This window comes from Martes martes (genome assembly GCF_963455335.1).
Source record: "Martes martes genome assembly, chromosome: 15".
NCBI lineage: Eukaryota > Metazoa > Chordata > Mammalia > Carnivora > Mustelidae > Martes > Martes martes.
In genome coordinates, this window is record NC_137903.1 from 68645206 (window position 1) to 68670280 (window position 25075).

General features: G+C 56.5%; 1 protein-coding gene across 2 annotated transcripts in view; it reads right to left on the reverse strand.

Annotated features, from left to right (window-relative positions):
- Window positions 1-20634, reverse strand: part of SFT2D2 (SFT2 domain containing 2) — a 54554-nt gene extending 33920 nt beyond the window's left edge. The window contains exons 1-8 of one of the 2 annotated variants that reach the window (XR_013967985.1): window positions 20485-20620; window positions 15561-15647; window positions 15245-15330; window positions 10863-10944; window positions 9507-9542; window positions 9365-9423; window positions 7543-7572; window positions 5183-5282 (exon numbers count right to left, since the gene is read on the reverse strand). Coding sequence is in view for 1 of the 2 variants with exons in the window: in XM_080824056.1 (XP_080680182.1) it covers window positions 5243-5282; window positions 7543-7572; window positions 9365-9423; window positions 9507-9542; window positions 10863-10944; window positions 15245-15330; window positions 15561-15647; window positions 20485-20547 (483 nt within the window). In the remaining variant the exon portion in view is untranslated. Of the gene's footprint in view, window positions 1-266; window positions 5283-7542; window positions 7573-9364; window positions 9424-9506; window positions 9543-10862; window positions 10945-15244; window positions 15331-15560; window positions 15648-20484 lie in introns of those variants that run through there. The other variant, XM_080824056.1, reaches the window with a different exon arrangement.
- Between the last annotated feature and the right edge of the window lie 4441 nt (window positions 20635-25075).

Below are 25075 nucleotides of genomic sequence, written 5' to 3' on the forward strand. Positions count from 1 at the left end.
AAAATCTTCAAGACTTAGATTCTGTTACTCCCATGCCCTTGGAAAGAGAGGATTACATAACAATTTAGCTCAAAAACCACCTCAAGTGCTTGCAATGCTACATACTACGCATACAAAACAAGGACACGGTCTTTTCTTGTAACCAGACAATCTTCATTTGGTTTAGTGACTCCTGGGGAAACAGACATAAACAAGACACGATACCAGATTTATTAAAGATCATAATCCTATCATTTATTAGAAAAGGAAACAAAAAGCAAAACAAGAAAAATTAAGAACAGTTTTATGATGTCTTGGGGGTAAAAAAACCAGCTCTATTATGAGCAAAGTTCCTTCTCTTTGAAATACATCAGTGAAAAGGAAACATTTGTTGTATGAAATAGAATCTCAAGGTAGGAAAAGTAGCACACAAGAATATGTTTTTGGATATAAAAAATTCAGTTATGCCATCACCAGAATTCAAAATTAGTTAAGTATTACTACACGATTACAAAAATGGATTCATGTTTTAACAAAGCGTCTTAAAAGCTCCTCGTATTAGAACAGGCACAATGTTCTGAAGGCATGTAAATTCCCCACGGGGTTTTGACCATCTTTACCCCCAACTTCACAACCAGAATTTACAAGAGTGGCAAAGGAACAGAGCTGAGAGGATGTGAAATCTTTCCTTCCTTGTTCACAGCGGCTACGTCAAGCAAAAGTACTGAAAAAGGCAAGACGCACACTTCAGAGTGGGAAGGCCGCAAAGCTGGACACAAACCTCGCTTCCCCGCGTGCCCCACAAATGTGACACCCGCCGGAACTCACGACGAGGCTCCGCAGCCGCACAATGGGGGCCGGAGAGCTCTGCCCAGACTCTGGCCTTCATTTGGTCTGAAGGGGCCTCGCAAGGACTTGAGCGCAGCCAGCCCCGTGGTATCAGGGAAAGTCTGTCTGTGGCGTACGGGGTTCTCTGCACTGTCTACGTGCAGTGACACTACATGTTGCACACACGGACCTGAGCATCGCCTGTGGATGACGCCGCCGTGGGCGGACTTCTCGTCTCACACAGCACGTCTGGTCCCCGAGAGGACATGCACTGCCTATAGAGTTCAGTCTTCCCTGCTCTCAGCCTGTCCCGCCCAGAGACAAAGTTCTATGCATTTCTAAGCCCGTTACCAGCCTGCAGGCTCCTGCCAGGAAGAAGGAGTCTCCCGTGGTCAGTGTAGATGGGCACGGGCCGGGCTGCCCCTCCGCCGCTCTCTGCCCAGGCTTCCGGGCCTCCTGCGCTACAGAAACCCGAGCCACCCACCACAGGGCTTAGGTGTACGAGGGACTTGGCAGTGGCGCCTGTACCTTTGGGGCAGAACTGAAACAGCCCAAAGAGAAGGCAGGCAGCCTGTCCGATGGACCAAACACACCGCACGACAGTTTCGTCTCTTCACTGGATGGAAACGCTCAAGACCTCGTAACTTCACAAAATGCCTAAACTATGAACTACGAGATACTTTAAAGTCCCATGATTTAACCTCCCAACTAACTTTTTAAATAAGAATTTCCAAAAAAATCAAAAATTCTGAATCGAAATTCTTTTGTTAGTATCTTACCAAGAGTTTCAGATGTAAACCTGCATTTAACTTCCGTTGTAGGTCCACTGGCTTTTTAAAAACTGCTATCTGCAAAAAACCTACAGCATCCCTCAGAACATCCCCCAAAATCTTAAATTTTAAGATAGAAAAAACTACGCCAAAAATTGAGCAAACACGGATTTTTTTCATTTATTTGCTGAAAAGGAGAGTCAAGGATGGGTTGTGAATTGTTCACTAGTCTGTGACCCTGCAGCTGAGTGTGGCCAGACGTCTGAGGGAAGAGCAGGTCAGGCGGCCGGCGCGGGCTGCCCCACAGACAAGGGAGTGGATGCGCAGCCACAGGCTGAGTTTCGTGACTCACCCCCCGAGGGCCGCAGGGCCACACTCGTCACTCCACTGGAGCTGTCAAAAGCAGAAGCACCCACACCAGTATCCCCCACACCCTTCTTTCAAGGTATGCCCCACTTCTTAATCCTCTTTTCCAATGCAGGTGTCCAAAAGCCGTCTACTGAGATGCACCTCACGACTTTATCTCCTCTCCCTGAGCACACTGATCAGGGTGTGAGGGAGGTGGCAGGCGGGGGACAGCCCCCCAAGGTCCCCATACAAGAATGAGGGAGCACTGAGATCATCGACCCAGTGGAAATGCTGCATGCAGGATGGTGTCCCCCCTTCCCAGGGGACCCGCAGCTGGGCCTGGGCAGCAGCGGCCAGTGGCACTGCCACACTCAGGATCTGGGAGCCAGAGCCGTCCATGAGCCCAGTGGGCAGAAGGGGAAGCCCCTAGGGAGTGAGCTGGGCGGCGGGAGTCACGCGGCAGCTCTGAGGGCCGGAGCCGGCTGTCTGGGCCTGGGGAGCAGCGTGGCACCCAGCACGGCAGCACAGAGGGAAGGAGGCTGGGGGGCGCGGCTCCCCCCCGGGGGGCACAAGGGCAGGAGTCGATTCCTTTCATTCCAGAGATGCAACAGCCTCTCCTTCCCCCAGCTGTGGTGAGGGGAGTTTGCAGGAAACCGAGACCACCGCCAGCAAGCCAGCCGCAGGGTCTGAACCCTGACCCCCGACTCGGTCGCCCACGAGGGTGCCTGGTGACAGCTTTCAGAGACTTCACGGGGATTTCTCCCTCCCACCGTGCAGCGGGCGAAAACAAGGAGGGGAAACCAAAGGTCGAGGTGGCAGAGGGGAAATGCTGGAGTCTGGGAGAGCCTAAACGGCAGGATCATCCCAGAGTGACCTGCCCGGAGCCGCCTGAGCAAAGGGCCGCGCCTGCCTTAGGGCCGAGCAGGCGCTTTCACGTGAGAACCACCGCCCTCTACTGGTGGGATCCGGAGGGACCCAGAGCGAAGAGGACCAGCAGCCGGCAGAGTCACTGCGGATGGCAAAGGAGACCACGCACGGCAGCCTGGTGTGCTGGACACAGACAGCTAGACACAGAGCTTCTAGTAAGTTAACGGTCAGGGACATTCACTTGTCACCTTCAAAAGTCATCGGTTGCTGCGGGGACGAGGCAGTAATGCCTTTCTGTTACTGGCATGTCATCCACGTACACTGGGCTCAGCACCTGGCGCCGACGTACAATGATGCAGCAGGAACTGTTTTCTCTGGGGTTTTTTAACGAGCGAGCCAGAGCTCAAGTAACCTGTTTAACCGGACGCCAGTCTGTGGCGGGACCACGACGCACACCCAGACCCGGGGGCCGTCAGAGCCCACTGCCACTACCACTGCGCCACACAGCCCCGCTGGAGTCTCAAAAGGCACCTCGACCTCTTTCCCACAAAGTCAAGTCCAAACGCCGCAAAGGGCCAGAGGGATCAGCCTTCCAGTGACCGCAGGCCGGCCGGAGCTCGCAGACACAGGCTGGCCTCGCATCCGCTCTCAAGGGAGGGAACAAAGGACGCTCCTGACCTCCTTCGGGCCACTTTCTAGAGCACGTCCAAGATCTGAGTTATCTCCTAGGGCACCCCAGGGGTGAGAGAAGGCCACGAAAGCCAGACGGCAGCTCGTAATTTCCCCTCCGGCTGAAGGCAGGTTAGGAGCCTCAGGATAAGCCGGGGCACCCTCCACAGCCCCGAGAGGACCCGCGAGACCGCCTCCTCGCTCCGGTCCTGTCAGACCCGCTCACAGCTCCCCAGCTCAGAGGAAAAGGCTGGCCGGAGCCAGACCCCGAGGGCCCAGCTAGACCCGGGTAAAGAACCGAGAGGCAACCCGAGAGGGCTCGCCGCGGTAGCCCCGCACGGCCCGCAGCTCTGGCGGTCAGGCCAGGGCATTCACGCCGGCCAGGCCGCGAGGAGGAGCTGGAAGGGGGCACTAACGAACAGTGGAGAGCCTACGGAACCCAGAGGAGCTTCCCAAAGGGGAAACCTGGCAGGAGACAGGGCAGTGACGTAGTCACCGGGAGCGGGAAAGGCACAGTCTTGGCTGATGGCGACAGGCAGAACCGTTAGAGGGGGCGCCCCCAGAGCCGCCCCGGGAAACACAGGGGACTGAAGCTGGGGCGTCCAGGCTCTGGGCCCAGGTCTGCCACCAGCCGCGGCTTTGGGGGAACCCACTAACCTCCTGGACACGATTTCCTCGACTGCCAGTGAGATAACGGTCACCGGCTCTCATGAGGACCAGACAGGGCCCTGGGCACAAAGCAGGTGTGTGCGGTGCAGGGGGGCTGCGAGGCGAGCCCCGGCCACCCACGGTATCCCGCCCCAGGGTCTACAACCCCGACTCCAGCGCAAAAACAGGCCCTGAGGAAAGGTCACGGGCAGGCGCACCTCCTTCCCACGGGCCCCACGGTGGGGGGCCTTTGCCTTCCCACCCCCTCTTTCCTGGCCCCATTCCAGGAGAGAAAGGAAAACAGAATCAGTTTAAAAGCGACACGTGTAAATAATGAAAAGAAAACCAGAGCAGAAAACAGCACGACCTCTCTCCTCCCATCAGCCCTCGTGCAGACGCCAACAGCGTCTGTTCCGTCAGCGCCTTGTCCCCAGTCTAGTTCCGGTCAGGAGAAAAGCTACGTGGAGGGGGAGAAAGAAAGAAAAGCCCAAGAGAAGAGTGTGCGCTGAACGTCAGAAGACACGCGCCATCGTCAGGTGTGGAATCAGAACAAAGCCAGCATTCAGATTTAAAAGCAACACACATCCCCCAAAAAGCACTCCTTCCCACATCACTCCGCGGCCAGGCTCTCCACGGGCTTGTGTGCAGCTGTGAGGGGGCAGACCCCAGAGCAGAAGCGCGCGCACACTGTGAGGCGGGGACGGCCTGCTTACTGAGGCAAGTCCACAAAGTCCCCGGCGACCTCAAAGCTCTGTGCTTCCGGCCACACCCCTCCCAGCTCCGACGGGGCTGCCCGCCGTCCCCAGGAGAGCCCTGGCTCCGGAGCCCACCTGCAGCCGCTTCACGAGGCTTTATTAGGAGACGTCGGTGGAACGGCATCTGACGAGGGAACAGGTGCAGAAGGAAGCCCACCCCACGAGCCACAGACCCCACCTCTCCCGCCGGGCTCCAGACGTTTGGGTCCGGAAGACAACACTGCCTCCGAGAGCAACCTTCAAACGTTCGGATCACAAGCAGCACACGCTGCGGGAGAAAAGGCACGTGTCTGTAAGACAGGTTCAGGAGGTATTCACCAAACCGTCCACCGGCTCTGTCCACGGCGCCTCCCGGGGCCTGGCACAGCGGGCCGTGTGCTATGCCAGACAGACCGCAAAACACTTCTTCACAGCATCCCTAGGAGGAAAACACACGAACATCAGTGGGAGACCATCACCCCCCAGGCCCCTGTACGTGCTCAAGACCCTCGTAATTCCTGGGCACCCAGAGAAGCACCCTACGGGGGAGAGGGCACCCTGACTGTGGGGTCGAGCTCCCTAGCGTCCGACCACAGGTTCAACGTGAGCACTACTGCCATGGGCAAGCGACCCATCTTGCTGAGTTCCAAATCCCACATCTGCAGGAATTAATACAGTGAAAAGAGCAGGCATCAAGTAACGGACAGCTACTGACAATGGCCAGAGGAAAGGACAGGAAGAAAGCAGAGGTTATCGGAAACTGTGCACTTAGAAGTTAACCAGAATTAGCAGATGCACTGAAAACATCAGACCCAGTCATCACTCGGGCCTTTCCTCATTCCTCGCCCCAAGCAAACAGCAGGAACCTGCTAAGAGACAGCCTGCAGGAGTTCCTGCGCACAGGGGACGCTCTGCAGTGACCGGGTGCTTATCAACCTGCTGGGATAGGCCTGTCCCAGGCGCTTACTCCCTAGAAGTCACATGCGTGCAAAGGAAAGAGTGGGTCCCCAATCCATCACTGTCCCACTCAAGGAAGCACGGCCGTCTCGGGCCCACACGTGGCTGTGCGGGGCTACCCGCCCCGCCCCTGTCCCTCTGCTCTCAGCCACATGGCGTCAAGGATCCCGGGACCGTCATGGAGGGAGCGGGAGATAAGTGAGTGCATCTGCGTGAGCGGGCACGGTGCTTTAATGGTAAGATAACCCCAGCGCAGCACTTAAGATACGCTCTACGCTGCAGTCCCAGATGTTCTGCACGAGAAAGAGACGCGCAGTCAAGCAAGATCCCTCAGGGCAGCAAACACCACACATATCAAAGGACCTGGAAAGTTGCCTAACAAGGAACCCACCTATTTTTGCCTAACCCCTTCCCAAACATATGTGACCACAGAACCCTCTCCTGCCGTGTAACCGCTCTGCCCGTGGAACATGGAGGAAGGTATGAGCTCTATGAATGCTGTCCAGGTCAAGTGCACAGCCCTGAAGGGCACCGAGCAGGCCCAGCTTCATGGGTCAGAGACTCGGGCAGTCTCCCTGCGCCCCATACTTGAAAGGTTTCACCTCTGGTTTAACACTCTGTGGCTGCCATCTTGAAATTCTCAATCACTGTTTAACCAGGAGCCCACATTTACGTTTCGCACAGGACCCTGAAAATTACAGACCTGGTCCTGGCATGATGATACGTTCAAATTGTGGGCAAACTGATAAGATCACGGGACGCTCAGGGATGAGCAGTTCTGGCTCCTTCCACATAAAAACCCAGCTGCCCGAGACAGTTCTACCCATACTCTTCTCAGACAAGCCCCCAGCGCCCCAAACTCGCTGGGCCAGCAGAGGATTTCCTAACTGTTATCCCCCTAGAACGTACTCCCAAGCCACACAGCTGCCTTTACGGTGAGGGACCTGTGAACTTCCCATCGGCACCACCCAGCATCTTCAAACCACTGTCAGTGGCAGAGTCGGAACACGTGTGACACAAGCCTGCTCGTCCGCCTCCCCAGCTCCCATGCGGTCTCTCGTCTTCTCAATACAGCTAAAGACAAGCCTCTTTCTAACTAACAGGTAATGACAGACACGTATGGAAATGAAGCGGCCGCGTGACAGCAGGGTCAGGCAAAGATCACACAACCAGTTTTGAGAGGCCCCTCGCTGCAGGTGCCGAACAACAGAGGTGTGCCTCTGGGGATGGCCGGGCCCTGCCCACGCTGCTTACACACGTCCTCTCAGGCCACAGGGGTCTAGTGAGCCGCCCAAGGCCACACTGCTAACTAGGAAACCCTGTCCTCCGAGGACTGGCCCTGCCGACTTTCCCTTCATAAACACTTCTGGAACGTTCTCATCCATGGGTACTACAAGAAAACAAGCGTGAGCCTGGCTCCCTCCACCTCTCCCTCAGGGATGCTAAAGCGATATTCACCTTTCCTCCACAAAGCTACGCATTCCAAGAGGGATTACGTGCACACATGCCCTACGTTGTCACAGGAGAACGTTCTGCCACCGGAACTGGGGTCCCTGCACCGCAGGGGACGGGGTGGACAGGACCCTCAGCCTACGAATCTATAAAATGGATACAGGACCTTTACCTATTTGCCTGAAAGAATTTTAGTAAAGATAAAATACATGTTCTCTGAAAGCACCCAAAACAAAGGGCCCTCTGCCCTGAGTGACGAAAGGCACAGCCCTGAGCGCAGTCAGTCTTACCTGGCATAGGGTATGAAGGAAAGGCTGTACCTGCGACAAAAACAAACAAGAGACAAAATTAACGCAGGGACTCTCTGGAAGGAACGGGCCTCAGCTGCGAGGACGCCTGTCCCGAAGGGCCCAGACCCTCTCTGTCCTCAGCATGGGGTGTACACGCACACCTAGGCACACTCGCATGCACATGTGAACACACGCCGCGCCCCAGGTACAGGTGGGGGGATCGTCGGTGGCCAGAGAAGAAGGGCAAAAGGCCCACGTGGAGCCGACCCTGTCACTTAGGCCGCACGGGGTCAGCAGGTCCCACACAGCGGGACGGTGCAGAGCCCTATTCTGAAACAACACCAGAAAACACCCGGCGCAGCTCCCCTCTAGGATTTCATAAACCCTCAACAGAACGAACGGCCACCTGACTGGGAGGGTTTTCTGCTCTGCTCCTATCAATTTTAAAAGAAAAGAAAACAGGACAGAAAGAAAAAAAAAACAGCACCAGCTACACTACGGATAACAATGTAAGGAAGTGACCATTCTTCGGGAACCCGGGCCCAGAGCTATCTGGCTATCCCAGCTGGCTCAGGCCCTTCACCCAACGGAGGCCCAGGCAGGTAGGAGGCCCCAACGCTCACGACCAGCCCTGAGGAAAACACAACACGGTCGGTGCTGGAGCGTTACTGCCATCTGCGTGAGCCTGTACGAATGCTGAACCTCTGGGAAGTGGCTTCAAATTCAGTCTATAGGCGAAAAAAGGCACATACATGTGGGTACCAACCCCATCCCCCGGAAAGAAACAGCACATGAACATAAGCCACAAACCAGGCCCTCCGGTACCTACTGCTGAAACCTGCGTGTCACCAAAATCAGGCCATCGTTCTCCTTCCATTCCCCATGGAGAGAAAGTCACTCACTTGTAAACACAGTAAATCCCAAAAAGCATTTGGGAAGCGTATTTTTTCACAAGTCCCAAATGACCAAAGCGATGAGGTGCTTGGCTACAGCCTCAAGCCCCGCTCCTGCCACGTGGGACCACAGCGTGTCCCTGGTGGCTTTGAGACTTTCAGCCCTCTCTCCTCGGCACTAGGGAAAGCATGTTTTCCCTGAAGCAGACCAGCACGTCTCTGTGGAAACCGTTCAGGCCGGCCTCACGCGTTCCTAAACTCTGGAAGGACCGGAGCGACCTCTCTGAAGCCATCGGTTCCTCCTGTCGGCACCGCTCCCCCCACTCCGGATGCTGGGCCCGTCTGGAAGGACCGAGGTCTCCAGCGCCCCTTTCACCGTGCGTGGTCTTGCCAACGGCCTGCCGTGCACCTGCCGGGCACCTGCCGGGCCTGCCACCCACGACCACGTGGGTTTCCGTTTCATCAGTCGCCGTCCCTCATCTCCGGCTGACAACTCCCTCTGCGCTTCGGCTGAGTCATCCGTCCCGTCCCAAATGCAGCTCCCTGCTTCCTACCACTCGCCTTCCTTGGACGTCCATCTGACTCACAGCCTCTCTCTACCAGCCCCCGAAATACTCCATCATCCTTGCTCCTACCAGACAGAAGTGACTGAGTCACACTGAGAACATCTCGAAATCGACCCGGAGCCCCACAGAAGACAGTGCAGCAGGCAGCCAGCCCCCGACGCCCCGAGACCGCGGACGTCGGCTACCGGCGTGCGGCTGAGGGCACAGACTTCCGCTCTGCCGTCTGATTTCACTTGCATCCTTGAGAATTCTTAAACTGAAAGGCTCCTATGTTTTTCTGTCCTCCTACCCACACCATGTATCTCCTTCAGCCGCGTTATTCAGACAGCGACGTGGGACGAGACTATTGGAGACATCACTTACCACGTCAGGGCCAAGGACTGCAAAATGCAGAAGATGAGCGCGAGCCCCTTGTTACGCCACTGAAAGGAGAAGACGGTTACCACACGGTGTGTGACAAGAGGCGTGAGCCAAACGGTTCAAGGAAGTCAAAACACACGCTTACCCAAAAGGCAGAACACAGGGTAAGGGCAAAACACAACTAGAAGAGAAGAAAAACATTAATTAATACAGTGACAACATGGAGGAAAATCCTGCGAAGGCCTCACCATGCTCGGCAAAGTTACCACACTCTTCCCCCCACACTGACCAGGCTCTCGGCTGATCGCAGCGTCCAAAGGCATCCTTCCTCTCCAAGCGCCGGACCCACGGGAGCGCCCGCGTTTAGCAGAAGAGTTAAAATCCCAATGAAGTGAAACCAGCCCATAAAAACAGATGTAGATTAAAAAGAAATGGATCCTCTTTGCCTTTCCAATTTCCCCAAACTGTCTTCCCAGAAAATAAAATCACATCTCTGGTCCCTCCCTCACCCCTCCCCATTTTCATTCAAACTCACTAACACAGCCGCACTCATAGCCCTGTATTTGAGTCCCTGCCGAAACCCCCTGCGTCTGGGGCAGGAAAGGCGAGCAGGGACGAAGGGTGACACGAGATTCCGGGCAGCCGGTTACTGGTTTACATGTCACCTAACACGCTGACTCCCTCCTTAGAAAGTTCTTTCCGTAAGACCCGCCCGGACCATCTACAACCAGGCTGGCCAGGAACAATGGCCTCGGGCGGCCGGTCATGCCCATCTCCTCTGTCCCTCTACGGCTTAACTGCTCAGTAATCACGCCCCAAGCACTCTCTCGCGGCCAGCGCTGGGCTGATGCTCAGCAAGGACACGTGAGCAACAGCTAACGTGGACGCGGCCTCACCAAACGCACCCGTCCCAACAAGCGACGTGGACGGAGATGAAACTAACAATCAAAGTGCACTGATCGAGGCCCAGATGTTGCAGGAAAGACGATTTTGACAGAAGGCCAGCGAATGTGGGCTGGAACGATGCCAAGGGTCACACAGAATGCGGCAGCCCAGAGGAGGAAGGGGCAGGAGCGTGGGACAGGAGCAACGGGACAGGGGGACGGGACGGGCTGCAGGCAGTACCGTCGGAGCAGGGAGCAGAGCGGAGGGGCCCCGAGGACGGCAGCCCCGGAGGCAAGCGGGGGCGATCAGGTGCCGAGGAAAGAGCGCGCCGGCTCCAGGAGCCCAGACGCCCGCTCCAGCGAGCAAAGCCTGTGTTCGCGGTCACTCCCCGGGACTCTGCCGGGCGCGGCTCCCCCATCACCAGGACGACCGCTCCCAGCGGCCCGCTGCGGGTGCGGCACACGCCGGGCGTCACAACCAGACGCAGAATTCTCCCTCCAACTCGGAGCTCACAGGCGTCGGGCAGTGAGTCAAGACGAAGGGGGAAAGGAAAGGGGAGGAAGACGACAAGCTAAGCAGTCCTATGTCACAAGTGCGGCTCCAAGGCAGGCCTTACCAGCACCACGATCGTCGCGATCAAGCGCGTCGGCTCAAACATCCTCTTCAGCTGCTTCACTGGGCCCATGAGGAAGACGGTGCTGAGAGGCAAACACACAGAGGCCGTTCAGAGCAGCCCGGGGCCCGGCCCGGCCCAGGCCCAGCCCACCGCCTCCCCTCCCGCCTGGCCAGGAGCAGCCACGGGGATCACAGCTGTCGTGGCCGGGGACAGCGGGGAGGCTCCTGCCACCTGCCAACTGCCAGCCTTTCCGGCCTTTTGCGTACTATCCCCACCTAACCCTTCGACGGTCCGTGGGGTGGATGACAGGAATCGTCCTACTTCCTCTGCAGGCGAAGAAACAGAAGCCGGAGGGGTCTGCTAGCCGGGCCGGGGCTCCCCGCTCCGCGGGTGTGAGTGCATGGGGCTTGGCTCCGGAACCACACCGGGAGCCCCCAGGCCTCCGAGAGCTGCGCCCCCGCCTCCTCAACACCCACCCATGGAAACCAACCGGCCGACCAGAGACTCGGATCATTTTAAAGAGAAAACACACCTGACGGGTTTGGGTTGCTGGTATTAAAAAACAGAGCACTTCCCGTTCTTTCATTCTCCCGAGAGTAATTCTACCGGTCGTATCCTCTGTGAGTTGGTCAGTGTTTGCTACGTGCCAGACAGGACACCCCCGACCTCATCCCATCCCTCCGCAAGTCGGTGGGGTAGGTGTCGTTATGCTTATTTATTTCAGGGATGGGAAAACGAAGCTCAGGAAAGTGTCCTCATCCACACCCACACAGCTAGGAACTTAGCCCACCCTCGAACCCACAGCTACGGGATCCAAAGCCCGGAAGACATCCGTCGTGCACTTTCAGTGGGACTGGAACTGGAGAGGGGGCTGCAAGGGACACTAACCCACACAGACCCCAACCCCAAGCCCCAGGGCGAGGTCTGTCGTGTCTCTAGATTCCTACAGAAAGGCCCCATGTGGCATCACCCCGGCAGGAGCCTGTAACAGCCAGTGTTTAAACATTAGCTACCAGGTGTTTGGTAAAAACAGAAAAAAAATAAGCCTACTTCTCTTTAAAGTACTGTTAAGTTTCAATCTGAATTCACAGCTGCACTCCCAGCCAACACTGAACAAGAAGCAACAGCCAAGGCTGGCCTTAAAAATTAAATACAGCATAAACACGAAACTGTAACAGGTTAGAGGACGCTGGGTGGCTCAGCCATTAAGCATCTGCCTTCGGCTCAGGTCCTGATCTTCGGGTCCTGGGATCGAGCCCCACGTCAGGCTGCCGGCTCGTCAGGGAGCCTGCCTCCCCCTCTCCCTCAGCTGCTCCCCCTGCTTGTGCTCTCTCCCTCTCCCTCCATCTCCCTGTCAAATAAATAAATAATAACACCATATAGCTAAAGCCATAAACTCCTAGACACGCCCTGGAAATAACCTTTTGCTCCCCGTGTTACTTCCACAGGCAGGGCTGTGAAGACCCGACCCTAGTAGGGATTGTTCTCCTGGACGGACCAGCACACTCCTGCGTTTATGCTCTGTTTGCAGCCTCGACACGAAACCTGCATCGTCTGCCCAAAGCAAAACCCTCCAAAAGTTAGTATTCAAGAGGGCTGGAGAGGCAAGATGAGACTTCACTATCAGAAGCATTCATAAATCAAGTTCTGAGAAGGCAGCCAGAGTCATGCACTCAATCATTTGGTTAACATTTCCAGCCAAAAACAGAGCTGGGTTTGGGGACAACAGGGACAGGTAGGGCAGAGGTACAGCCCGTCAAGTGGCTTAGAGACTTGTAACAAGTCAGTGTAATAAAATGCTACCTGTGCTGTCCCGTAAACATATCTGGGACACACAGAGTCCCCTAGGAAAGAAGAGGTCACTGATTCTGGGTGGGGAGAGGTGATGACAAGTCTCACAGGAGTGGTGACTTTGGAGCCACGTCCTGACAAATGAGCAAGAATTCCCCTAAAATGGGGGGGGGGGGGGCAGGGCACAAAGAGGGAGATATAGACGGGGCAGCATTCTAGACAAAGACGTTAGCCCCAGAACAAGCACAAGGACGTTTGGGGAAATGCAAGAGGCTGGGCCTGGCTGCGGAATGGACCTGGGTCAAGCCAGCTCTCTAAGCGCCTCTCCCGTAGGCTCGCACGAGGTAGGGCCACACAGAGTGTGCTGGGGCGCCGCAGAAAATGGCCCAGAGGGACACGAAGGGAGACAGAGAAGCCAGCCCAGACTCCTGCAGGAGTTCAGACGGGAAGTGATTCGTGCCAGACCGAAGGGCGGCTCAGGTGGCGCCAGGTCTACGAGCCCTCCCCGCCTCCGGGTTCAGGCGGCAGCAGCTGCCCCTCCCAGGCCCCTCCTCCGCCCTGCCCTACTCCGTCACCCGTTCACATCTGCCAGGCCCACCCGTGAGCTCCAGGGGCAGGAACCAAACCACAGTCTGGGAGGGCTCAGAGCCCCACCCAGGTATGATCAAGGCTCAGTCATTAAGCACGTGAGTCCATCCCAGGGACAATAACCATGGAGACAAAAAGGAAGGGGTCAGCACCAAGTCACGGTGAGCAATCACAGGGGCCGGCGCTGGGACGCCCAGGACTCTGAGGCCATTGACTGAGATGCAAGGGAAGGGGGAGGGAAAGGAAATCACAGAGCTCAGGTTCCAGGGGGCCCTGCAGGCAGAAGTCAGGCCAGCAGGACTGTTGCTGTCGGCACACGGTGTGGCTGAAGCACGAGCTGGACTTGACCTGGGCTGTGTGTGCACCTGCAGCGTGCAAAATGGGCTGCCTGCTGCGGGCAGGCCTCCGTTAGCTCCCCCTGCTCCTGGGCCTAGGGCCAGGTCTGAGAGGGTCCTCCGCCGGCCGAGTAAGAACACCCCTGCCCAGGAGCCTCTGGCCCGTGAGCCCTTCTCAAATCCCCACTCAGCCTCTGGCAGCAGCAGGCCAGAATGCAGACAGGACCGTGTCGTCAAGCCTCAAGATGCCATTCAACCGCTGCGTGCCACGGTTCCCTCGCGTGTAAAACCACAACAGTAACTTCATCCCAGCAGATTTCACAAATAAACTAAGACAGGGGCGCCTGGGGGGCTCACTCAGTTAAGCGTCTGCCTTCGGCTCAGGTCATGAGCTCAGGGTCCTAGCATCGAGCCCCTCTGCGCCAGGCTCCCTGCTCAGTGAGAAGACTGCTTCTGCCTCTCCCTCTGCCCCTCTCCCCCCATGCTCTCTCTCTCCCTCTCTTTCACTCTTTCAAAAAAATGAGTACGGGCGCCTGGGTGGCTCAGTGGGTTAAGCGTCTGCCTTTCACTCAGGTCATGATCTCAGGGTCCTGGGATGGAGCCTGGCATCAGGCTCCCTGCTCAGCTGGGAGTCTGCTTCTCCCTCTCCTTCTCCTCCTCCGCCTGCTTCATGCTCGCTCGTGCGCTCTCTCTCTCTCTCAAATAAATAAAGTAAAATAAAAATCTTTAAAAAAAAGGAAAAAAAATCATTAAATGTTAAATGATTTAAGGAGTTAAAGGGATTGAGAGAGACTTTGAGGATAAGAAGAGAATAAATAAGAAAGTTTTGTCCAGGGCACCTGGGGGGCTCAGTGGGTTAAGCCTCTGCCTTCGGCTCAGGTCATGATCTCAGGGTCCTGGGATCCAGCCCCGCATCGGGCTCTCTGCTTGGCAGGGAGCCTGCTTCCTCCTCTCTCTCTGCCTGCCTCTGCCTGCTTGTGATCTCTGTCTGTCAAATAAATAAATAAAATCTTTAAAAAGAATAAAAAAATAAAATCTTTTCAAAAACAGAAATTAAAAAAAATACACAAGATACAAAAACACTGGGGTGCCTGGGTGGCTCGGTCAGTTTGATGTCCAAGTCCTGATTTTGGTCATGATCTCAGGGTTGTGGGATCGAGCCCTGTGTCGGGCTCTGCACTCACTCCAGAGTCTGCTTGTCCCTCTTCTTCTGCTCCTCCGCCACATCTCTCCCAAATACCTAAGTTTATGTATTCGTTACTTATTTGACAGAGCACAAGCAGGGGAAGGGAGAGGGAGAAAGAGAAGCAGACTCCCTGCTGAGTGGGGGACCTGACGTGGGGCTCGATCCCAAGACATCGAGATCACAACCCGCGCCAAAGTCAGATGCTTAACTGACTGAGTCACCCAGGCGCCCCAATAAATAAAATCTTTAAGAAAAAAAAGATACTAAAATATTTTGAAGTGACAGAATATAAGCGTGATGTATATTTTGTGCATTTTTTTGGATACGATGTATTTTAACAACCTTCGGTGTGAAACCAATCCTTAAAACTACTAAAGCATCCTCCTTCACGTACCTGAAGCACAACCCACACCTATTTTCCCGTCCAGTGACTGGCTAAGGTTCAATTAAAAAACAAAAAACAAAAAGCAAAAAACTGTTACCTCCCAATCGATGCAATGTTACCAAAGGTATAAAACACTGCGAAGAGGTACAGGCCCTTCCTGGGCACCCAGAGCAGGAGAGTCCCCTGGAAGATAAAGCACAGGACGTTTGCAAGGGGAGGACCCCCCTGCCAGACCACAGCCAGAGTGCACAGAGACCCCCAGTCGCCTCCCCTCCCTCGTCAGCACCTCCCTCTCCTCTCGCTCTCATCCGTGCATTTCATGAGGCAGAAGGGAGGAGGTGGACAAAAGGGGAAAGGCAGAGGGAAGGAAGGACCGGGCGGGGAAAGGACAGGGGAGGGGAGGGACATCTCACCAACAGTGAGCAGACAATTCCTGCAGCAAAACACGCGATGAAGCCCTTTATTCTGGTGCCCCAGCTCAATGAAGACGCCTCGACGACCTGGAATTTCCAAACGACGGATTACACACAGGGATATGCGTGTTTAAGCAGCAAGAACAAGGGAAGCACGTAATGAGATTGTGGGAGTTTGACCCGTGGGAGGCAGAAACAGAGACTCCGACTCCCTCGCTGCTAGGAGAGCCCTCCCGAGTCATGGCACCCAACTCCTTCTCCACCCACGAATCTCCTCTCCGGCAGCAGATACGAGGTTACCCAGCCTCTAGGTGAACACCCCCGAGGTGGCAAGTCTCCACCATTTCACACACAGCACAGCAAGGCAGCAGGCCCCAGAGTAGCCCAAGCCCTTACGGCAGCCCGGGCCGGACACGGACAACTGCAAAGGCGTGAGCGGCCGCAGGCAGGGGCCCGGGGAACGGGGAGCCAGGCGGCGGCCGGCGCTCAGGCCACCGGGCACGGCCTCCCGCATCGACGAGCCGAAGTTCAGCAGCAGCTACTCCTCCCGGCATCTCTGAGACCCCAGGGGACGAAGGCTGTCATCGCGTCAGGGCCCTCGGCTGGATCTGAGGTGCTTCGTGCCGGCATCAGCCAAGTCACCCACGCGTGAGACGGATCCCAGGTAATTCACGAGCGCCAGGCTCCGCTACCGTAATTAATCCGTCCCGGGGGCGCGAGATTGCCAACGACAACTCTGCTAACAGGGGAGCCTGCACGCAGCTCCCACGGGCGCTCCTCCATGTCAAAGAGGCCAGCCCAGAGCCTGCGCAGAGACCTTCCTGGCCACGTCATGCTGGGGACGGGCCGCTGCCACTGAGACCTGCCCCCGGCCTCCTGCCCAGTGCGCCTGCAGCAGGCTCGCCTCGCGTGGCCAGCACGGCCGCCATCGGCAGCGGGGAAGCTGCCGTAACATTTCTACCCCCTGACGAAGAAGGACGTTGCCAGAAGCTGCAAGGGCCACTGGACGGGCAAGTCCTTCAGCCTCGACGCCCCCAGCTCAGGGCGGGCTCTTGGCCCCGTCCCCAAACTTCCTGCCGAACCAGACGCCGGAAGACAAGGACCAGCGGCTCTCCCAGGGGTGGCCAGCCCCTGCCACAGAACAGCCTGACTTCCATCCGCGAGAGAGCCAGGACGAAGGGCCGTCGTCAAGAGGGGTTTTCCTCCTACCGCATAGATGCACACGAATTTTTCTTTTACTTTGTTTTTTTTAAAGATTTTATTTATTTATTTGACAGAGATCACAAGTAGACAGAGAGGCAGGCAGAGAGAGAGGGGGAAGCAGGCTCCCCGCCGAGCAGAGAGCCCGATGCGGGGCTCGATCCCAGGACCCTGAGATCATGACCTGAGCTGAAGGCAGAGGCTTAACTCACTGAGCCACCCAGGCGCCCCTTTTTTTTACTTTTTGAGAGAGGGAGGGGAAGGGACTCTTAAGCAGGCTCCAGGCACAGGGAGCCTGATGTAGGGCTCGATCTCAGGACCCTGAGATCATGAGCTGTCAAGAGGTGGACACTGAACGACTGAGACCCCTAAGCGCCCCTGTTCACCCATGTTTAAGGGGGACTCCTGACACTGCCATCCCCCAGCAGACACAGCACCTGTGGAAACATGGGACACCACATGACACCGCGCAGAAAGGTGCCATCGGGGACGGTGACACCCAGCAGGAACAGGGTGTCTGTCAGGGCCAGACAGATGGGCCGCCCGGCTTCCTTGCTGAGTAAAACCCGCACCCAAATGAGTCCCACGACACTCGGCGGGTCGACCGCGATGGCGGCCCCACAACCAGCTCAGCCTTCTGATTCACACGGTCAGCCTCCCATCAGGAAGAAAATAAGACCAGAAGACGCCACTCCTCCTACTCACGCAGGAAACAGAACCTACTCTGCCAGGCAGGGAAAGAGGTGAGCTGCGCGCGGGGAGACGGGCGCCGCAGCGCAACGGGACGGGGTTCACAGCTGGAGCACGACTTGGCATCCACAGGGATGTCGTGAGACATTCAACCTTTTTTTTTTAAGAGGATAACCCATAAGATCGTATGTCAGCATGAGCTGGCCTTGGCATTCAGAGACCTGAATACGGTCTGCACAGGACGGTCCCAGGCCTCTTACAAGCCAAACTCACGCGCAAGAGAAAGCAGCTCCGCTTTCTTCCTTCGAAACGAAAGTGACACATCGGTTCTACGTGTCCCTCAAGCTGAAATTTCCACCCAAATGTCACCCCAATGGGGGGGTACAGACAACTTTTCGTCACTCGTGTCTCCCCACTGCGTGTCACTGCACTTGGTTGACCGGCGCGGTCACAGCAAGAGGGAACTGCTGTTCCCCGTCACACTGGGCTCAGCGAAAGCCCAGCCCTTCCTTTTGCCAACTTATAAAAACAGACTCAGTCGATATAAAACACCTCTCTAGGGGCGCCTGGGTGGCTCAGTGGGTTAAGCCTCTGCCTTCGGCTCAGGTCATAGTCTCAGGGTCCTGGGATCGAGCCCCGCATCGGGCTCTCTGCTCAGCGGGGAGCCTGCTTCCTCCCTTCTCTCTCTCTGCCTGCCTCTCTGCCTACCTGTGATCTCTCTCTCTCTGTCAAAGAAATAAATAAAATCTTTAAAAAAAAAAAACAAAACTTCTCAATTCATGGCTGCTGGAAGCTGTGCTGGGGCACCTTCTGGAAATTAGAGTAGCTTACATAGAACCTGAATAGAATTGTCAGCGATCTGCACACAAGCCATCTGACTGGCAGTTACGAACAAAGGTCCCTTTGACACTGGGACATGGAGAGATGAAAGGTTCTTGCCAAAACGAGGTAAAAAGCTAAGAACTGTTTGAGGAAACAGGGCTGGTAACCAGAAGAAGGTGAGAAACAGATACTACTTCCTACCACTCATTCCTTTCTCATGCCTGGAATTCTCTATGGAAAAAATGAAAGCTATACTTTAGGACAGAAGCCCACTAAAACCAAAGGTTGAAGGCGTATTTATGAAGGGGAGGTATCAATTAAAAACCTCATCATGAGGCTATTATTGGTGATTAAGCACGGCCAAGTGGTTTTGATGCCTAGTTTCACATGTAAGAGAAACAGAACTAGTCGTGCTTTTGTTGTTTACGTTAAAAGAATAAAAATTTGAAAAGTACTCACTTATGGTGACCTCTGACAACTTCCATAATTTAATTTGAAGAGCCCATAAGGCCACGAAGTCCAACTCACCACACAAAACAGAAATTTCAGCACAGAATCTCCACAGAATCTCCAGCTCTGCCGGCTTCGAAGCCAGGGGAGATGTGAGACGATCAAGCCAATACCCATACTTTAAAGGAGGCTCGAATCAGTAAAAATTAAAAATTAAGCCAAGAACAATCCTGAACATGAATTCAGCCAGCCACAGGATGTTTCCCAGGAGTCTGGGACTCAGGAAACGACATACAATGAGGTATGAAAACAGGAATCTCACACTCAGGAGAGCAGACGGACAGCGGGACTTCACAACGAGAGCGGCACCTTGTCTTTCTTAAACAGATTTAAGACAGGGCTGAGCTTACAGCCCTTCCCTGTGCCCAGTGCGGACATGCACCACCTTGGGTAAAAGCCAACTCAGCCTTCGCATCTTCAATCTGCACTAATCACTCACTCTTAAGGGTCCGTTTTGTGACTGTTTTCTAAATACAAAGTATCTGCCTCGCCTTGCTGTCAACACCCAAGAGTCTCCAGGATGACCACGTGTCTCGCTCTGGAGGCCGACCTGCTCGTCACAGCAGGATGACCCTCCACAGGGCATAATGCCTTCAGAGAACGCGCAACGGTCCACTGCCCAGGATTTACTAGGCCGTGTGGGGGTTGACTTGACAGTTCCTAACAGAAGCCAGAAATCAGAAACAAAAAATGCAAGAAATTACTCTTGAGCCCGGACCCACTAATAAAGGCCTAACCCTAACCCTAGCCCTGACCCAAGTAAAAAGAACCCACAGAGGGGCTCGGTGGGTTGGGCCTCTGCCTTCGGCTCGGCTCGGGTCATGATCTCAGGGTTCGGGCTCTCCGCTCAGCAGGGAGTCTGCTTCCCGCCCCCCCACCCGCCCCCACCTGCCTCTCTGCCTACTTGTGATCTGTCAAATAAATAAATAAAATCTTAAAAAAAAAAAAAAAAAAAAAGATCCCGCAGAGCTGGTTTGAAATAGAAAGAACGAACGAACCCCGATTCCTGAAATCCGGGTCAGGGTCGAGGGCGGGTCTTCAGGGTGAAGGTCCGGGTCCGGGGACCGCGCTCCGAGCTGCGGGCGCTCCCGGCGGGAAACGCAGACAAAACCCGGCAACCGCCGACGGGCGCGACAGCAGCAGCGGCAGCAAACCGGAGAGCGGGGCGGGCCGCAGCCTCGCCCCGCAGCCGGGGAAACTGAGGCACACGCCGGCAGGGAAGCGTCGCTGGGTCGCCCGGGGAGGAAAACAGGCGCAAACGCGCCGGAAGCGCAGGGACCCGGCGACGCGCGCTGTGGCTCCGCAGCCCGGGCCGGAGCGAGACCCTGACCCCGACCCTGACCCTGACCCTGACCCTGACCCGCCCGCACGCGCGGCGTCCGGGGCTCCCGGGGTCCGGGCTCTGCCGCGCGGACGGACGCACGGGCTCGGGGAACCGGGGCGCCCCGCGGAGCGCCGGGAACACGCGCCACGACGCCGACAGGGGCCCGCGGGCGGGAGAGGGACCCCGACACCGAGCCCGGGCGCCAGGGACCGGCTCCGCCCGCGTGGACGCTCCCGCGGCGCCGCCTGTCGAGGGGGCCCTGGTCGAGGGGGCCCGGGCGCGGCGCGGGGACGCAGGGGCCGGCCAGGCCGGGGGTCCGCACCGCCCGGGGGTCCGGCCGCCTCCCCGCCTCCCGCCCCCGGCCGCGGGCGCGCTCACCTCGGCCAGGCCGCCCCGGTCCTCGCAGTCCTGGCCGCTCAGCACCTTCTTCAGCTTGTCCATCCCGCCGGGGGTCGCGCGCCGCCCCCGCCGCCTGTTGCGCCCGCGGAGCCCGGCTCTTCCGGGTGCGCCGCCGCCGCCCAGCGCGCCCCGCCCGCCCCCGCCCCCGGGCCGCCCCCGGGCCGCCCGCGCACGCGCACGCGCCCCGCCGCTCCGGCCCGCCCGCTGCGGGGGTGGGAGGCGGGAGCGCCGGGGGCGCGGGGGCTGAGGTCCGCCCGCCCCGCCCCGCCCCGCCCCCCCGGCCCGGCCCCGCCCCCCGGCCCGGCCCCGCCCCCCGGCCCGCCCCGCCCCCGGCCCCGCCACCGCCCCGCCACCGCCCCGCCCCCCCGCCGCGCCGCCACCGCCCGGCGCGGGAGGCCTCCGGGTCGCTCCGCCGCGGCTTCTCCGCGGAACCCCCGGGTGGCCGCAGGGAAAGTCACGTGTAACGTCGGCCTCGACCAGGCTCCTGTGACCCCAAGTGCAGCTTCCGGAGCCACGACCCGGCGGACAGCCGCGGCGGGCAGGGCTGCGGCGAGGAGAGCAGGGCGGTGCGGGCTGCCCGGACCGGACGGCGGCGCCGAGCCCCGCTGCTGACCGGGATCCCCGCGACCCCCAGGGCAGGGCCGGCCTCGCGGCCCCCGGCGTCCGCCGCGAACGTCCGGACCGGCTCGGCTCGGGCCGGCGGATGCCCCGGGGGCCGCGCCGAGGTCCCACCGGAGACTCCCCGCCGCCCCCCCGCGCGAGCGCCTGGGAAGGAGGCGTAGGAACGCGGTCCGGTGGACGGAGTCGGACGTTCCCGCACCTCGGGCCCTGCGGGGCCGCAAGTCCACGAGCCCAAGGGGTTTGCGCGGGGCCCGCGGGAGTCCGCCGCGGCCGCGACCCCGTCCTCGTGCACGCGCGGACCCGCTCGGCCGCGACCCCGTCCCGCCCGGGTCTCCGGGACAAACGCTGCCCCTTCCCCTGAGGATGACCCCGCGTCGCGCCCGCGTCCTTCGGGGCGCCTCGAGCGCCGAGACGGGGCTGACGCTCGTCCACGGCGCGGTCAGGGAGACCAGGGGCTGGGCCCGTGGCACCGGCCTCCCCACCGGGCGGCGCGGAACATGCCCCTGACCTGCTGGTCCTCGGTCTTCGCGTCTGTAGGATGGACCCGGCGAGGACCCCCCCCCCCCCGAGAGCTCGGCGGGTGGCCGTCTGCGCGCGGGGCCGGACCACGGCCGGGTCTGCGGCGTCTGCGGAGCCGCGGTGGCTCGGCCCCTCCGCGCCGTCCACCCCGACGTGGCGCGCGCCGCCCTCTGCGCTCCCGCAGCGCCTTAACACCAGCGCGTCCCGTGAGCCGCGCTCACGTCTGTCCCCGCAGCTCCGAGCCCTCCCGGTCCGGTCGCTCTCCGGCTCTGCCGGCCCAGAAGGGCCCCTGCCAACAGCGCCCAGAAGTGCCGTTCAGGGAGGGAATGAATGAGTGAACGAGTGTCCGCTTCTGCCGTTGCGCACAGAACAGACCGATGGGCCCGGAGGGCGACCCTGAAAACGGCCCCGCGGCCCACGTCGGCGAGGGAGGCCCGTTTCTGTCCGCAGAGCGCGACACCCGGCCTGCTCTCCCCGTCCACGGCCGCCCCCTGACTTCATCACAGTACGGGAGGTTGTTCGTTTGTTCTAACATTTTATTTTTAATTCATGTGTCCACCGGGCATGGGACTCGAACTCACAGCCCAGAGACCGCGTCTCACACTCCCCGGACTGGGCCCGTCAGGCGCCGGCCCTCGTCACCGGGGAAGGACCTTCCGGCAGCACCGCCGCCCCGGCCTCCCAGCGCCCCCGGACGTCAGAGCCGGCGGGCGGGCCCCCCTCTCGGCCGCACGGGACACGGACACGCGACCGGACACGGACACGCGACCGGACACGGACACGCGACCGTGTGAAGGGACCCGCGGCTCTTCTGTTCCTTGAGATCGGGCACCAGCACGAGGGGACCCCCTCTCCCGAGGAACACCGTTTAGACCTCAGGGCCCGGCTTCTCCACGTCCCCTGGCCCCTGTCCTCGGAACGCAACGCATGGGAACGCGTGGGGGTCGTGGCTCGTGCCACCGCCGGGGCGGACACGCTGAGGGTCGTGGGGTGGGAGCCGCGCAGGTGCTGCGGTAGGAGACAAAGCCCCGGTCACATCCCTCCGCCGGGGCGCCTCGACCGCCGGAGACCCTCGGGTAACAGCAGCAGTTCCCGCAGCACCAAGGCTCCATTTTCCTGTTTCTCTAACATAAAGTTCCAGAGGGGCTCCCCAAAACTTAGTGTGGTAAATGCGACAGTTGTCATGGAGGCGAAGGGTTACTTCTCCTCCACAAACCACTCATATCGCTCTCTCGCGGGTCCAGGTGTACGTCTAGGCACGAAAACACGAAACATGGCACTAAGTCAAAGACACGGAACACAACTCACAAATAGCTTTTCATGATCCTATTTAACAAAATTTTATTACATTTTCAAAAAGTCAAGGAAAAATTTTAACTGCAAATACTTGAAATTTAATATTCACATGTTCATTATAAATTATATGTCTTTCCTTTAACTTTTGTAGATGATTTTGAATATTTTAGAAAAATAGCTCTTGAGGGGCACCTGGGGGGCTCCGATCATGATCCCAGGGTCCTGGGATGGAGCCCCCCATCGGGCTCCCGGTTAAACTGCTACTCCCTCTGGTACTCCTCCCCCTCACTCCCTTGCTACTCATTCTCTCACTCTCTCGCAAATAAATAAAATCTTTTAAAAAAGAAAAATAGCTCTTGAAAACATAAAAAGTAACTTTTATTTTGGAATTGAATTTATATTACTATAATATATTCTAATTTTGTAATAATAATTGAATTTAGTTATTATTTTAAGAAATGTAGCCTTTTTATTTTTTTCAAATATTTAATTTATGTATTCGTCAGAGAGATAGAGAGAGAGAGAGACTGAGCAAACAGGGGGACTGGCAGGCAGCGGGAGAAGCAGCTTCCTCGCTGAGCAAGGAGCCTGATGAGGGACTCAACCCCAGGAATGACCTGAGCTGAAAGCAGACGCTTAACCAACTGAGCCACCAAGGAGACCCAGATTTAATCAACTTTGATATTTTGCCAATGTTTAGTCATATAAAAGCCATAACTTTACACCTATTTGTCAAAGTGGGAAGATCAAATATAATTTATTTAACAAATGTTTGGCTTGATTTACAGCTTTTAATTCAACATATAAAAATACAGGGATTTTCAAGGGGCGCTTGGGTGGCTCAATGGGTTAAACCACTGCCTTCGGCACAGGCCATGATCTCAGGGTCCTGGGATCGAGCCCCGCATCGCGCTCTCTGCTCCGTGGGGAGCCTGCTTCCCCCCTCTCTCTCTGCCTGCCTCTCTGCCTGCTTGTGATCTCGTCTGTCAAATAAATAAATAAAATCTTTAAAAAAAAATACAGGGATTTTCTGCAATAAAAAGGAATGGAGTAATAACACATGCTACAAGATGGATGAGCCTTGAAAACTCCCTGTTAAGTGAAAGCAGCCACACGTAAAAGACCGCGTATTGTATGATTTCATCTGTATGAGATGTCCACAGGGGCAAATCCAGAGACAAAAAGTAGATGAGTGGTTTCCACAGGTTGGGGGCAGAGAAGCATGGAAGTGATGGCTAATGGGTAGAGGGTTTCTTTTGGGGTGATGAAATGTTCTAAAATCAATTGTGGTGATGATTGCACTACTGTCAAAATACTAAAAAACACTGAATTGTATGCTTTAAATGAGTGAATTTTATGGTATATAAATTATATTGCAAAAGCTGCTTTAAAAACACTTAGCACAATGTCTAATGCATATTTCCCAACCCACGAGTGTTATTTATTATATGATGTGACAGGAATCCACTCTGATCTTGCCTAAATGTGTCTAATTTTGAACCCAGAATATCAGACTCCTAATTTATCTACAGATACATTGGCCAATGTACAAGGTGACCCACTGAGACATTGTTTATAAATCCAAAAGATTGGAAACAACCCAAAAGTCCACTGGCTGGGAGGAATGGTTACATAAATGATGATACATGCATTCACGAGAAGACAAAGCAATCATTAGAAAGAGAAGGAGGAGGAAGCTCTTTATATATTGATATGAAGCTATCTCCAAGACACACTGCTAGGAGAGAAAAAAAAAATCAGATCCAAACAGACAGGCAGACGACAGATATATGAGAGATAGAACATGTGTGCAGACATACCTATATTTACATACCTATATTTATATATGCATAAAATGTATCTGGGAGGATAGAAAGACAAAAACAAGAATAAACAAACAAAACTACGGAAGTTACCGTTTACCTCCAGGGAGGGAAACTAGGTGACCATGGAGCAGAGAACTTTTCACTCTTATCTACTGAATTCTCAGTTATGAACCTCATGAATGCACCTGCTCTTCAAAATAAGTATAGACACAAAAGGTTACATATTATATGATTCCTTCTGTATGAAATATCTAGAATAGATAAATCCTTGGAAACAGAAAGCCGATTGATGGGTCTGGGGGAGGGGG